Below are 16,779 nucleotides of genomic sequence, written 5' to 3' on the forward strand. Positions count from 1 at the left end.
CAAGATGTGTGTCACTGGGAGAGGCTTCTGAAGTTGCACTGAAATGATGGTGGAGGTTCTGTTTTGACTTGCTATGTAACATTCAACAGGATGGAGTCATGCTTCTCCCCTGTAGTGATGATGTGTGGACAGCACACATGCCTACGACCTGTGTTTTCCCTTGATTGAGATGTGTAGGTTCCTTCTTTAAATATGTCAGGCACTCAGTCCATGTACCAGAAATTATCTGTCACGTGATGTGACAGGCTAGAAGCACAGCTTGGTGGAGTGCATTCAGCAGTGAGTTGGCCCAGAATAAGCACTGCAGATTTGACTGGGTTGATCTGTTTCTCCAGGACCTGGAGGATGCTGGGTTGTGCTATCTGAATCCAGTGGGGCCTGAGGGTGAATTACACAGGAACCGTGAACAGAATATGTGTGAGTCAATTATATATCCCAAGATTTACACTTCTACAGAAGAAAAACGCACCTTGCAATAAATGCTGTTAAAAAAAATGAAAATGAGACTTGTGCATTGGGAATTATTTCTCTGCCAAGCAAAAGATTGTGTGGTCTGTAATGTCCTGGCCTTGTGAAAGAGCACAGTTCTATTTCTATTGTACAGTTTGATTAATCCCATAGGAGACTGATTGTAGCTTCAGTGGCTGTTAGAAATGGTTCTTTAATTCCCAAACATATTTGCTTGACTTCCAGCTATGCAGCTCAGGCTAAAAAGCACAGTCAAGGGTTATTTTCTTACACATTTAAAGACCTTAGGGATACATATTCAACTTGATCATGTGGGTGTATGGGGCAGTCACCCAAATGAAATCCACTTCTGTCGGGTCCCCTACTCCAACCCCATTTTTGAACTGCTCTTCCATCACTGTTTGTCTTTAGGAGTTTTCAGATTCCCATAAGAATGAAAGAGCCCAGAATTTGGAGCCCAGCATGATTTGATTATGGTGAATTTGAGTCAGCAGCTACTTTAGTGGGAGGCAGATGGGGCTGTTTTCCACTCTCATAAACTGTAACATTAAAAGGGACATCAGCTAATTTTGTATCTGGAAGAGGCCATCTGGACTCTTTTCAGCTGTACTCATGCTCTTAGGTAGTTCTTTTTTCATTCATTTTACTTAACATTAGACTTTCTTTCCTGGTGTGGTGGGTTTTATTGTTTGCTAACCTTAAAAAGCAGACACGCTTTGAGAGCTGGTGCGGCATAGTGGCCAAAGAGACAAAACTGAAAATCTGGGAAAACCCAGTTCAAGTTGCCTTTGCCATGAATTCAGTAGAATTTGGCAAACCACTGTCTCTCAGGCTCAGCCCCCTATTTCCAATATGGACGTAATAATGCAGCCTTAACTTACAGTGTTGCTGCAAGTGTACTGAACCCTCAATTTGGGGACCTAATCCTGCCCCCAAACAATCCCCTCTCCCCCCCAGCACTTCTGATTTGGGTGCTAGTGGCAAAATGGGGGGGGGGAGCCCATCAGGAAAAAAAGATGCAAAATGGATGTTGCTCAAGCCACACACCCTGAGTGCCACACGCCAAGAACACCCGTAGTTAGAAAAAGGCACTAATGCTACCCGGGTTTCCATTAACAACTCAGAATTGAGGAGTATTCTAAGCTAGGTACCTGATGAATTGCAGAATCTTCCTTTATGCTCTATGGCCTGGAAAAGCAAGCATCAGGATACTTCCTCAAGCTAGAAGCAGGCAAATGTGCGTTACATTTAGAGCCTTTAGATAATTCAGTCAGTCCCTTCTTGTTTTCTGCCTCAAGATTCAGTTCCTTTTGCATTTTCTTCCATTCCACTTGAAAATGCCACACCCCAGACTGGATTTGCCAAGGTTTGAACTTCATCACCTACTGCTACTGAATATGTGGCTTGAGGTCATTGTGTGGCAGCTAAACCAGATGTTTCCTTGGCAGTGTGGCAAAAAGTAATTGAATAATCCTAGAATGGAGAAGACCATTTCCTTACCTCCATGTCTTCCTTGTCAGCCAGCAGTCTCCTTGTACTTGTCACAGTCTCCAGGTGTTCTCTTCCTATTGGTTCTATGATATCAGCACCAACATATATTATAAGTTTGAGTTTGGCTCTAACTTAAGATATAGAGGACCATAAAGCAGAGGTGGGGGAAAGTGTTTCCAATAGATGAGCAAGTTAAATGGTTGCCTCCTGGGAGTTTGGCTAGAAGGGCACTTTTGCTGCAAAGCCCTATCTCATGGCATATCTGTCTAGTAGTAAAGGACTAGAAAGCCTGCGGTTTCTGTGACATTTGGTATATTAAGTGCTTATTAGTACAGATCATGTATGGTTCACTTGCAAATCAAGGGCTCGGGAGGGCTTTTAATGGAAACAGCGAGCAATCCAATCAATTTGAAAGGCTCTAATTGGTCTTTATATTTGCAGATAGTTCTGTAGAGCAAAAGCTTACACTTTCTAGGTTTTTCTCATAGCATTTACAAAGCAAGTTGTCAAAGTTTGGAAAGGGCCTTTTTGGTGTGTTTTGTACTCTTCTTTCTTCACGTCAGCAGCCATATGAAGCAGAAAATTGTTGTGTGTGCTTCAGACACATTATAAATACTTAACTGCAGTATTGCTTGGACCTACAGCTTTTTAAAGTTTTCTTGCATTATTTTTTTATTTTTTTGTTTTGTCTTCTTGTAAACCACTTTGAGGTTTATTTGGTTTTTTTTACAATCAAGCTTTTTTATATATAAATCAAGATAATTAAACAGTTGGTCTGTGAACACGTAGAAAAGGATTCTGCGATTACTAAGACCTAGTGTGGGTTTCTCAACAAGTTATGCCAAACAAATCTTGTTTCCTTTTTTTGATAAGTGTTGTAAGCCTGGTGGATCAGGGGAATACTGTTAACACAGCATATCTTGATTTCAATAAGACTTTTGATAAAGTCCTCCATGAACTTGCTGTTAAAATATGGTCTGGGTGAGGTTACTATTAGATAGATTTGTAGTTGTTTGACCAAATCCAAAGAGCACTCACTAATGCCTTCTCATAAAAAAGTGACAAGTGGGGTACCACAGGGTTCTGTCCTGGGCCCATTGTTCTTCAACATCTTTATAAATGACTTGGCTGAAGGAATTGAGGAGATGCTCATCACATTTGCAGATGGCACCAAACTAGGAGTTGCTAATGTGGAGAGAATCAGAACTTACAGAGTTAAGAAGTTCTGAGTGACGTCTCACATTCTGAGGCGTGGTTTAGTATACTGAGGGGAGTGTTTCCTGTGTCTCAGTGTTGTTCCGTTACTGGAGGAGAGACGAGCAAAATGAGTGCTCTGTCACCAGGAGAGTTCTGAGTTGTTTTTCTACACGAATAAAGACTTTTAGAAGATAAGGAAGACACCGTGTGTGAAGCCTGATTTATTACACGCACACATACACAGCAACAGTTTCTACGCTGCGTACACTCTGCTACAAGTAGCTGTGGGAAGTCCTGGGAGCAGAGCGCTGAGGCGGAAGCGTGTGGGCTCCAGAAAGAAAAGCTACAAATCAAACATTCCATACTGCAGAAGACAGAATCAGGATTCAAGATGGCCTACCATGCACACTCTGAGCTAGGCTGCTATCCTCTGGTGTGGTGGGGGATACTATATCCTTTTGTCAGTGTTGAAATGATTCAGTAGCTGTCAGTCTGGTCAGCTTCTGTTCATGGAAGCAGAAGAGTGCCATATTGCCCTTTGCCTCAGGCAGCAAAATGTCTTGGGCCAACCCTGGCATTGGCAGGCAACTTTTTCACACTCTGAAGTTGACTCATTGTAGCCAAAGTACAATGGAGTACAATGAACATTAGGGGTAGGGGGCTTGGTTAAGCACACAGCATTAACTTTGGAGACTATACATTAAACCAAACTGAGTGTTATTACTTGGAATGTCTCCAAACTGACATCTTCTGGCTAGAAAGAGACAGAGCAAGACTGTTTGGCAGGAAACTATGAGGTTTTGAGAATAACAAAATACTTAGGAGCTCAATAACCACTGTGCAGTTTGTTGGTTGGCATCAGTGGAGGTAATTATGTAATTAGCGGAAGTTGTTAATTGTGTTGCTGGCCATCCAAATTGTATGATTTGTCAGTAAATTCATTTTACAATAAAAGAGATGGATGGATGTTGAGAAAGAAAAGTTAGGGAACATAAGAGCTGCTATATTATCCTGTGAGCCTTGTTAGAAGTGCAAGAGTTGTAAAATGAGGCGGTGAGCACCCTTAGGAACTTTTGGAGGTGGAGGACATATTTGGATGTCTGCCCCTCTGGGTTGTGACCTGTAAGGCTAGACATGGAATGCCTTTGGGACTGCCTGATCTCACCCACCAGGAATTGTGGGGCCCTCATCTAAGACTTGGGTCAGGAAGTGTCCGTATTCATCTTAAGAGTGAGGCTTATGTAATGGGCTATAATCAAACCATGTGAGGTGGCTCACCCAGGTTTGGTTGGATTCTGGTTGCTCCCACATGGTGCTTACCCTCTGCTGAGATCTGTATTGAGTAAAACATGGTCCTAATTCAATCCCACATACTCGTGTCTTGCCTCTTATTTACCTATTCCAGGTGAAAAGGAAGAAGAGATAGCAAACATGGGGCTGGTGTATTATCTTGTGCACTCTTATAGAAGAGCAAGATAGCACCTGTATGTATCATTTTTCGGGGGGGGGGAGACCTTGATCTTGTTCTGCCTACTATGTGGTTGCTTATTTTTGTTATCTTCTGCACCTGCCTGTCAATGGTAAAACAGAGATAAAGAAATACACCTGGGATGATCCGTAATGAGACCCTCTATAATGAGCAATATATGGTGAATACAATGGAATTGTTAGAGGGTGGGTGAAAGCTCTTAATAGTCTTACCCAGCTGCAGTTCTTTATCTTTCTTTCAGTACTGACAGACAGGCATACAAGACAGCAAGCAAGGAGATAGCAGGTAGGACCAGATCAAGCTATTCATTTACATAAGAAGGGCACAGGTGTTATCTTGCTGTTTTATAAGGGCACTTAGGATATGTCAGCTTCCGTGTTTAAATGGTGAATAAAATGTCCATACTGCACTGTCATCATCATTCTTTCTCCTTTTTCATCCCTCAGAAAATATGTGTTGATCATACCATTTTAAGAGGGAAAGGCTGATGGCCAGTGTTGTCTAAGACCTTTTTTAAAAAACAACAAACCAAGCAACCAAAAACATTTCTTACCTTTCTCTTCTTTTTGCAAGATAGCTCTTTAAGTAACCATGATATAAGTATTTAGATTGTAGTGCTGTGTCATAGCTTACCTGTATAAGCAGTTAGTGAATGCAGTGAACCACTAGAACAGCCTTCTCTAACCTGGCCATTGGATATGCTTGCTTGGGGCTGATGAGGGTTATACTCCAGCTCTCCGCAGGTTAGTACACAGGAGAAGAGGGAAAGCTGATGGATGTGCATATATATATATATAAATAAATATTTGTTCCTTTTCATTCTAGTTAGCCGGCTTATGAAGTATGAATGCGGATAAAGCAGTGGATGGGGAAGCCACTGTATGAGATAATAAAATGTTGGCAGTGAATACACAGGATGATCATAGAATCATACAGTTGGAAGGGACCGCCACCTGCAATACAGGAATCTTTTGCCCAATTAGGAGTCTCATGCTCTACCGCTGAGCTATACAGATGTTCTGTTACAACTTGCCTCAAGTATAAAGAGTAGAAATATGTAAAATTGTAAATGTTTGGGTAGTCTGCCCTGAGTCCAAATGTGTGGGAGAATGCTCCTCATATATCTAGGCAGTAGTACATGTAGACCTGGACCTTGGAACTGATGTCCAGAGCCCTGTAGCTCAGGTGGTCCCAACTGACCACCCAGAGAGCAGCTGATGGAGGGAAACCAGCAAACAGGTCCTGCCGGAGCATGCCATGACCTGTTGGGACTAATGTAGGTTGACACAGCTTGCTTGCTTTCAAAAGCATTTTATAGTCAGAAGAAAGCTGACCAGGCATGCACATGTTCATAGATGCCTTTTATTTTTACTTTTAAAACACAGTGGGTGAGTTTCAATGCTGGTGCTACTCAGAGTAGTCCAATTGACATTTATGGGCACGGTTGACTTAGGTGCTGCCTAGACAGCATCTTAAAAAGCAGAGACATCACCTTGCCGACAAAGGTCCATATAGTTAAAGCTATGGTTTCCCCAGTATTGATGTATGGAAGTGAGAGCTGGCCCATAAAGAAGGCTGATCGCCGAAGAATTGATGCTTTTGAATTATGGTGCTGGGGGAGACTCTTGAGAGTCCCATGGACTAGAAGAAGATCAAACCTATCCATTCTTAAGGAAATCAGCCCTGAGTGCTCACTGGAAGGATAGATCCTGAAGCTGAGGCTCCAATACTTTGGCCACCTCATGAGAAGAGAAGACTCCCTGGAAAAGACCCTGATGTTGGAAAGATTGAGGGCACAAGGAGAAGGGGACGACAGAGGACGAGATGGTTGGACAGTGTTCTCGAAGCTACTAACATAAGTTTGACCAAACTGCGGGAGGCAGTGGAAGACAGGAGTGCCTGGCGTGCTCTGGTCCACGAATAGCCGGGCACAACTAAACAACAACAACTTAGGTGCATTAATTGTAATGAGTCTGCTCTGAGTAGGACTTGTTGAAATACAACCCAATTATCCTTTTCAACAACACAGTGGTGCTCTTTCCAAGTAAATGTTTTATTCCAATACTTACGATGGTGCTGTGATTAAAGTGAATTTAAAATGCGGAACTGCACATGCTCACAGTATTTATTTATTTTCCAATTAGGTTTGGCAAACTTTGTGTGTGGAGGTGGTGGTTTGTTTTCCTGTAAAGTATCAAGGCTGCAGAAGTGGTTGTAAAGCATGTAACGGCAACATTGGGAAGAGATATATTAAGTGACTGCTTCACAGCTGAAGTATTTCACATGGCAGTCTAAAGTGTCCCATCCTACCATTAAGTCTAAGATCTAAAATTCCCTAGTTCCACAACTCTTTGGGCTTTGGGTGAAAAGCAGAAATATGGTGACAGGAAGACAGAGTCACTTAAGCTTCTGTGTATTGTAACATCTAGAAGCCACCCACATTTGGCTTTGTAGGTATATACACCTATTTTTTATTTGAATAATGACAATAATTTTAAACCACTAAGGAGGGCATCGTCTACATTCTGTTTCTGTGTTTGAATGAAATCCTGACATGCATGGTTATTAGACATCTATCTAGCTTGTGTTGCCTCCCCTAATTTTTATTTCAACCTTTTGCAAGTGGCACATTTAGGAATGATTTTTAAATGATGATAAAATTATACAGCTCTGGAAAATGTGGGAGAGTAAATGGGATTGCAGCTATGGTGTACAAAAGCATGGCATAATTAATATGTGATTCTTAAGCATTTTATAAAACAGGACTCTTTCCCGGAAGGAAAACCTACACTGTATACTTTAAATTTACCAGAAACATAATTTTCTCATATCAATTCAGTTCACTATTTTTAATAAAAACTTTAAGAATACACAATAGCCCTTTTCCATTTAAAACCATCAAGAAAAAGTGTATGAGAGAATGTATTTATTTATGAGATTCACTAAGTAGAAACATTTTAATGTTATATGGATCCTTACCTAAGTTAACCTAAGAACATCCATGGAAGGAAATTTTCTGATTCCTTTTTCCCAGCTGCAATCAACTGTGCTCCCCAAAGGCCCTTTTTGAGGGGCCCTTCAGAATAATATGGGCACAAGGGGGGGTGCTGGGGAGGGATGGAAAACTTTCCACCAGCCAAACCTAGTGCTGATTCACTTCTGCTCATGCTACACCCCCATGTTCCGCCCTGCATTGTCCAGGAGAGCCTCCAGCCATCCGGAAAGACTTTTGGTGGGAATCCAGATGAAGTGAACAGGAAAGTTTCATTCTGTGAACTTCCTTAACTTATTGCAGAAGCCATGTTACCATCATGCTTGTAAGAGGCAAAGGTATTAAACCGTGTGATGCATGGAGCACATTGTGCCTAATTCTTGACAGAGGGATACTATTTCCAAATTACAAAAAACTTGCATGAATGTTAAAAAGAGGGTCTTTTCGGAAGTGGTGCCCACCCTGTGGAACACCCTCCTATCAGTTGTCAAGGAAATAACAAAACCCCACCTATTTAGTCCTCAACATTTCCCACATTTTGCTTGGAGGATCTGCATGGGGCTTCTACTCATGCTCACCTGAATGTGAGTAGAGCCTTTTACACAGTTGGAGAGCCTGATAAAGTAAGGTCCTTGACTACTAAAGGTGTTCTACGTGCATTCAAGTGAACATGGGTAAAAAGCTCCCTTAAGACCTCTAAATAGGAAATGTTGTATGACTGAAGAGGTAGGGTCATGCACATGGGGCTGTTGAGGGGAGGACTTCCACGTGCCCCCTGCCCCAATCCACCTCTGTATTTTCAGGCAAGTGCCTGGACACACATATAATGGTTTGAATCTTTCAAGCAAAAACTTCACTTAAGTATCAGTTATGTGGAAGAAAGCATTTTAGATCATTTGAGTAAATTCTTCTGTTTTAAGGAATACTCTGGGTGGAATATGGGACACGGGTGGCACTGTGGGTTAAACCACAGAGCCTAGGACTTGCTGATCAGAAGGTTGGCGGTTCGAATCCCCGCGACGGGGTGAGCTCCTGTTGCTCGGTCCCTGCTCCTCCTCACCTAGCAGTTCGAAAGCACATCAAAGTGCAAGTAGATAAATGGGTACCGCTCCGGCGGGAAGGTAAACGGCATTTCCGTGCGCTGCTCTGGTTCGCCAGAAGCGGCTTAGTCATGCTGGCCACATGACCCGGAAGCTGTACGCCGGCTCCCTCAGCCAGTAAAGCGAGATGAGCGCTACAACCCCAGAGTCGGTCACGACTGGACCTAATGGTCAGGGGTCCCTTTACCTTTACCTGGGTGGAATTCTGCATTATAGTAAATTACACAAGGAAGCATAGGCACTGGCTCCAGGGGGCTGAGGCTATTTTTTTAAAAGGGGGCTGCCCCCCTATTGAGGCCAAAAATGGAGCCGGGCATGGAACGCTGTCAGGATGTTGTATGACGTTGCACATGCACTGTCAGGATGTCACGTTGGGCCCCCTCAATGTTCTTTGGAAGACGGTGCCTCTGCAGGGAAATGTAAGAACTGCTGATTTCATCCAAGAAATAAGTTCTTATTGGCATACTTATGGCAAAGTGCTCTTTGTGTGTGGCTATTTTTTTTGCCATTTATCTCAGCTGCGTTCTTTGAAACAATGTAATTCTAACCCCTGAGCTATATCAGTAACTGGTTTTAAATGTACTTTGTCTCATAAGACAAACATACAAGATACATGGACAAGTTCTTGCTGACCTATACAGTGCTGACTTTATAATAGGTCATATTTCAAGTACTGTGTGCTTGATAAATAGCCTGCCTCTAAGAGCTCTGTCCTCGGTGCTGAAATCTCTCGTGATGTATAGGTACGTCTGGCTGATAAATTCTAATGTCGGCATGTGTGTGATAGCGATTCATCAGGTTTGTAAAGAGTGTGCTCAGTGAAACATACTGAATTCATAAAGATACATATTCTGGATATTATAGAATTACCACTGGGACCCACACACATCCCATTTTGCCCTTTAGAGCTTCTGTGGAAATCTATTGCAGCTTGCAAGCAATGACTAAAAATGACCCAGAAAGAATTTGTCATAATTTAAGATGAACTTTTAGTAATTAATGACTTGCTTTCAAGGGGGATTTGTTGTTGTGACAATCAGTGGCAGACCGAACACAGCAGTCTCTGTATAGAAAGAGGACATATAAACACTAAGAAATTACTGTGATTTGTTTAGATAACATTCTTGGTCAATTTCTTATCCAGCATAATTAAAAGTCTAGACAGGTTTTTTTGGGTTGTGGAAAAATTGCACACTTCCTACCTAACTAGATTTTTGAAATTTAAAATGTTGAGTAAATTTTCAGACTCTTAAGAAATTTGAGTTACTTAATTTTGGGCTTTGGGGCAAATTTTAGTTTTTAGTGTCCTGCCTTCAAATTATATTTTGACTCTGAAATGTCACATTTTCACATCCTAATTTGAATGAATTGTCAATCCCAAAGAATAGGTCCTGCTATCTCTCCAACTTTATTTAAAGAAGGGGTGGGGAGCCTCTGCCTTGTAGGCCAATCACTAGGTTTCCCCATTTGGTCCATAAGGCTGTTTTGGGCAAGCCATGCCTATCTGCCCTACACCTGATGTCATACAGGTAAGGGCAGAGCTTTGTCAAAGCTTTCTTGAGCAGTTTCCAAAACACCTGACAGCGATTTGGTTGGCTTACTCCCATCTGCATCAGCTGATGGGAAAGGTTATCCTGAGTGTTTTTTCTCTGCTTTGTTTCAGCAGCTGTTTCACTCCAAATGGGTTTTCAGTGAAGTGGCTGGTGAAATGAAGATGGGAACACCTTACTTTTAGCAGATATATATTGCTTGCTAGTACTTTGAAGCCCCGGCTCTGAGACTTCAAAGCACCAAATCCTTTGATGACATTTATGAAGATAGGTGATTGACAGATGGCCATCCTGTCAATTTTCACTCAAGGCACATTCTGATAAGAATCTGGCCCATTGAGCCAAAATGCTCCCCTCCACCAATGTAAAGCCTTGCTGAGACAGAAGGCCAGAATTGGGGGGCAGTTTTTTCATTCATTTATAACATACGTCCCTGTCTTTCTTCTATGATGGAAGATAAGGGAGCGTATATTGGGGTCCCAGGTACTTTCCAGGCACTGACCATACTCAAGAGCTATTTAAACTTCAGCAAGAGTGTAGCATCATATTGTCATCAGACCATATCTTTGACTGCACCAAAGGGGATTCTGCTGACACCCAAACCACCCTCAGCCTTCTTGACTGAGTTGTTTCCTGATGATTCAGGAAATCAATGAGGCAGCATTGCATACTTTTTAACTATAGAGCCTCTCTTTCTGCTCTTGAATCTCAGCTACTTACCTTTTTCTAAGGAAAAAGCTGCTGGCATTCTACTCACCTCTATACCTTCCCTGCAGAACCCAAATGGTGCCCTCATCTTGTTGCACCATTCAGAAGTCAATGCCTGCCTTCATTTATCCATGTCTCCCTTATAGTGACACCTGAAGCAGGCCACTTCATCCTGCTGTTTGTGCAGAGCTGGCCCTGTTATTTTCCCTACATATTGGCTATTTCTGCCTTGCTTTTTCTCAGTTCTTGATATTCTTGTGAATTCTTTAAGAATTTGTTGGACATCAGCTCTGACACGAACAGGCTACACAATCCAGTTATTATCACTGTAATCATGTAACTTATTTCCAACTCCGGTGGTATACATTTTCCTCAAAATTAGGGGAGACTGTAAATCACAATTCTATACTTTTGTGGCTGACTCTTATTTTGGTGATGATAGTTATTTTGGTTGCATCTGACCTGCTTTCATTTTTACAGCTCTTTATTTTTGTTGTTATTGATCATTTAATCTCTATTGGATTTAGGATTATTATTATTATTATTATTAGTCTTGAACACTGCAAACGTACCAGAAAAGCAAATAAATATTTGCACCAGAAAAGCAAATATATTTTCGATATACCAAGCCTTGATACTCAAATGTGCATATGCAGCCAGGCTGAGTTACCTAGAATTCTTCATTTGATTTGAATGGAGTCTGGGTAAATCACAGAATCTAATCTGGTTGATTTCTTTGAGACATGCAGTTTGAAGGCATGATACATCTAGAGAAAAGATTCATTGCTAACAATAGTTACTTCTTGAATGGTTTGCAAGAAAACCCTGATGGATCACACCAAAGTCCCATCTAGTTCAAAATCCAGTTTCCCATTGTGACCAACCAGCTCCCTCTGGGAATAATATCAGCAGGTCACAACATTCTATTAATTTTTAATCCAAATACTCTTTCAGTTCAAGTGGTGTGGCCCAGTTAAGTAAATGCAGATGTTCACACAGCTCATCTTGTTTCAGTTTTCTACTCAATAATAGCTAGTCTGTAAAATCGGAATGATTATGGTAATGGCTTGTATGAAAATGGATCCATGACTTTGGGGAATTCAATTGTTTTAAAATATACAAAAATGATTATAGTACTATAATTTTTGACTAGAAACTGCTGAGCGCTTCATAGATTACAAATTAAATACAGATTTTTTTGCTGTTTTGTTTTGTTCTTTTTAAAAACAAAACACAACACAACGTAGTGGAAATTAGCCCTGGTGTTCAGCCAATGAAACACCTTTCCTAAACATTTATGTGAATACTTCAGAAAGTGTTTTATTGTGTCCTTTATTGCAAGTACACAGCCTGAAATAGATTTGATGCAGTCAGGCCTGCAAGTTTGTGTGTATTTACTGGATATTAAAATGTTGGTGTTGCACAGCATGTTCCAGTAAATCCCAAAAAGAACTTATTTAGAAAGAAAGAAGTCCAAAATATTTTGATTGTACTCAAAAATGTATTTTTCCTCATAAAAAAAGTTTCACATACTCACTGTTTCTACTCTACAGAATTTGTCCAATTCATCACACCACGGGTCAATTCTAGTTCACTGCAAAAACTCGTGGCTAATGTGTGTCATATAACACAGGAGGAGGGTATTACTCAATTCCACTATTTCTACATTTAATTAAAAAAACAACAAATACATAAAATTTTCTCCTCTACTTGCACTGTATAGACAGCATTGAGTGCCTCTTAGATTGTAAGAAGTCACACTATAAAGTCCTAGAAAACAATTTGGTTGGCACAGAATTCTTCAAAGACAGGTGTTTGTTTTAAAAAAATACCACACCGGCAAATATTTGTATTTGTAACTATCACCATCTGCTAAATCCAAGGTTTTGATTTTTGTAGAGGGATACTTTTTTTTTTGCTTTTTTATTGAGCACAATTATTTAGTCTTGTGCACCCCAGTTTAGCACACTAGTACAGTAACATTGGTATCTCATGACATATCAGCTGGAACACCTATGACTGTTGCTTGGACTTCGAGCGCTGTGCTTTTCTCTTTGTTAGTATCCCAAAGACTGATTAGAGGAGGGTAAAGCTCACTGAAGGAAAAGGATTGTTTCTTCAGGTAATTCCTGAAGTAGCTGTGTCCTGCATCACAGTTCATTTCATGAGAGATGCAGCTGAAGAGAGAAACCACACAAAAGAATCCCACAAGTGTAGCAAGACAGACAAACAATGTAGTGATGTTGTTCTCATAATTTGCCATTGTTGGATCCAACCCTTTTGTTGCAATGTTGACGCACTGCCTTGCATTCTGTAACTGGACAGTGGGGATGTCCATACAAATTGTATATTCCGTGGACGGGGTTAGATGTGTAAAATTATAGACTTTTATATGGGATGGAATTCGAGTGCTCCGAGAAGCCAGAGAATTTCCATCTTTTGGAAAGGCAGTCCATCTGATGGCGGATTTCACTATTTTGGAAGTTGCTTTCCAGGACAGAAGTACAGAATTAGATCGCACGTCTTCTACCTTAATAGACAAAGATTTATGGTTATCCTGGGGAAAAGAACCATCCACATTAATCATAATGGATTTTAAATCTGCACCGACCAAATTAGTTGCTATGCATGTGTATAAGCCACTTTCTTTTTGTGTTATATCACTGATATCTAGCGTTCCTTCTGAATGTACATAATATTTAAGAGAAACAGTGTTGGGCAAAAGTTTATGTCCAGATGGAGTAATCCAATACACTTCAGGCTCTGGTTCTGCTGTCGCTCTGCAGTGTAAAGAAATATAGCTGCCTGTTTCTATATTTATGTTGGAGGGAAAACTTTCTGGGGCTATCAGTGGAAGGCAGATTTCCATCATTTCTCTAAAATGAACCTTCCTCACATTCTGGCCTTGAAATTCAGGAGGATCTACACAAAATAATGATTCCGGCTCCATGAACCTAATGCTAGTTTTATTCATATTAATCCATCGGATGACGCAGTCACACCGGATTGGGTTGCTGTGTATGCTGATTTCCTTGAGATTAGGCAAAGATTCAATTGTACTACGGTACAGGGCACTGAGTGCATTACTGTTGAGCATGAGTGATTCCAATCGGGGAAGTCGATAGAATGCATTTGGGTGTACGTATGACAGTCGGGGGTTATTCGTAGCTTCTATTTTTCTCAAGTCTGGCAAATTGTCAACTGCCAGGTTATCAATAGATATCAGTTCAGGCATATTATTAATTCCCAATTCTTTGAGGTGTATCATATTGCTAAAATCTCCTCTTCGTATTCTGTTAATGGGGTTCTTGTTTAAATCTAAAAATTTAAGGTTAGTAGCCTTTTGAAGAGCAGTGTGGGGCACTTTTACTAATCTGTTGTCATAGAAAGAGATGCTTTCTAAATTGTCAAGGCCAGCCAAGGCATTATCTGGTATTTCTGTGAGATTTATGCCTGCTAAAACCAGGCTCCGCAGATTGATAAGGGGCTTAAAGTTCATATCTTCGATTCTGATAATTGGGTTTTCTCCAATCATAAGAATCTCCAGATTAGGAATAGCTTCAAACCACTTACTGTTGATCACTTGCAGACTATTGGAATTGAGATGAAGTCTAAGAAGATTATAAAGACCTGTGAAGGCTCCTGGTGCAATTGTGGAAAGCAGGTTGTGATTAATGTAGAGCTCTTGGAGATTGTTCAGCCCAGTGAGACATTTGTCCGGCAACTCTGTAAGTTTGTTTTCTTCCAGATACACTGAAAGAAGTTGGGGTATCTTCCAAAGTTCAATATTGGCCACTGATGATAAACTGTTCTGAGATAAATCCAAACCAGTAAGGTTTACTGGGAAGTCTGCTGGGTATTCAATTTTTTTAATGTTGTTTGCCTGTAGAAGTAGAACCTGTGTGTCAGCAGGCAACTGGGTTGGGAACGTTGAGAGACCTACATCATTGCAATCCACTGTAGAAGCTTCCATGTATATGGATCTTGGAGTGAACCACGGTCTTATATCACATGTACATGACTGTGGGCAGTCTGCTTTTTTATCTACAGCTTGAACTAGCACAGTGATAGTTAGGCCAAGTAAAAAGTAAATTTTGAATGGTATGTCCTTCATTTTAGCTCACTGTTCCAGAAAAGTAATTGGCCCTTAAGGATTGGACAATTACAGTTTTTTAAGTTCAATAGGAGATGGTCATTTGAGAAGACAAACACTTGCATTTGTCAAATGACGCATGCTGCAGAAGCACAACAACCCTCTCTTTCTTGGAAATATGTGGCTCCTTTGCAGTCACTTTGTCCAGTTAAGAGAGGCATATTTGGGGAAAAATAATATTGAGTTGTATTTGAAAAATGTGGTCCACCCAGGAGGTTGTCAAAAAGGAAGCAGAACAATCATATAGTAGTGTTAAGTTTAGATTCCATGATGTCTTCCTTCTTTTTGTTGTTGTTGTTTGTGTTGAAAAGAGACCTTCAATATAAAGAGAGAGAAAACAATTAGTACTTGCTACTATTAAACAATATAAGCAGAATTTTTTTTTGGTAAAAAAATATTGTGTTGCTTACTGCAGGTGATATTTAGACAACCTGGCAGACAGATCCTAAAAATCTTTATTTTCTAAAATGCTGGCATCTGGAGACAGAATACCAATGTAATAGGTGTGTGTGTGTGTGTGTGTGTGTGTGTGAGAGAGAGAGAGAGAGAGAGAGAGAGAGAGAGAGAATCACTAAGTATTCAGAAATTTTAAGCATTTGCATGTTGATACAATTAGCACAGCAATATGCCTAATAGTACATATGTCTGCTTGAAGGTAAGCCACATTGAGTTCAATGGAACTTACATATTAGGACTGTAGGTTTCAATTTACAGCTGAACTTAAATCCACTGTGTGTGAATGTAAATGAACAAGTTCTTCTCTCTGCACTGGTTCTGCCCTCTCCTCCCACTGGTGATGTGGTACCTACTGAACAAATGTTGATTCATGTGTCATCATCATCTGTAGTGAGATCGACATCTACTAATGTGTGTACATTTTTGGGATCATGACCAATATGTTTGCAAGTATGAGTACAATAAGAATTCAAATCACTGTAGAACTTTACATGTTATTAAACATAATAGCAACTCAGTTTTTTTCCAGAAGCCTGGCAGGGTTGGTCTGTCACAGCAATATCGGCAGCAAGTCTTGTGGCACATTGCTTGGCACACAATGTTTTCAATAAACAAACAAAATGGTAGGCAATACATGACTGACAGATCAAGTTGCATTCTATCTTGCACTGTTTTCCTTTTGTTTCCTGCAGTCATAATTCATACTGGTAGCTTTGTTTGCAAACTTGTATTATGATAAGGCCAATGGTTCACTGACATTGATAAATGTATTTTGAGATGTTGCTGGTAAAAGATAGTAAACACTGCATCCCCTGGCAAGGATGTCTTCCAATATGTAAAGCATAGAATAGTCTGAACTAACATCTGATTTGGCTCCTTCCTTTCCTTCATTTGTTGGCATTGAATGCTAATCTCCAAGACTGACTTGCAACTTTTAGACAACTAGTGACAAACGTTATCTGAAATAAACACTGCTGGTGTCAGCAGGAGAGGCATAGTATCTTTCTCAGAAGTCATCTATATTTCCCTTTTTAAAACATATTTTATATTCTGTTTTCATCTGTTCAGTGCCACATAATTGTATTTTGCTCTTTTCTGTTCCTTTATGTACACACTTGTACATACATGTGTGCACATGCTACATACATAAACAGTGGAGATATTCTTTGCCATTT

The 16,779-nt window shown here is 40.5% G+C and overlaps 2 protein-coding genes and 1 long non-coding RNA gene across 4 annotated transcripts in view; 1 reads left to right on the plus strand and 2 right to left on the minus strand.

The window, feature by feature from the left end:
* Positions 1-16,779, plus strand: part of IMMP2L (inner mitochondrial membrane peptidase subunit 2) — a 450,464-nt gene that overhangs the window by 142,325 nt on the left and 291,360 nt on the right. The window lies entirely within an intron of this gene.
* LOC128421642 (uncharacterized) lies at positions 7,480-9,932 on the minus strand. The gene is made up of 2 exons (XR_008332361.1): positions 8,931-9,932; positions 7,480-8,564 (listed from the first exon to the last, which is right to left on the minus strand). It is a non-coding gene; the product is annotated as an uncharacterized LOC128421642 (long non-coding RNA).
* LRRN3 (leucine rich repeat neuronal 3) lies at positions 12,477-15,112 on the minus strand. The gene has a single exon (XM_053404657.1). The coding sequence runs from the start codon at positions 15,107-15,109 to the stop codon at positions 12,986-12,988; it is 2,124 nt and encodes a 707-aa protein (XP_053260632.1). The 5' UTR covers positions 15,110-15,112; the 3' UTR covers positions 12,477-12,985.

This window comes from Podarcis raffonei, chromosome 10 (assembly GCF_027172205.1).
Source record: "Podarcis raffonei isolate rPodRaf1 chromosome 10, rPodRaf1.pri, whole genome shotgun sequence".
Taxonomy (NCBI): Eukaryota; Metazoa; Chordata; class Lepidosauria; order Squamata; family Lacertidae; genus Podarcis; species Podarcis raffonei.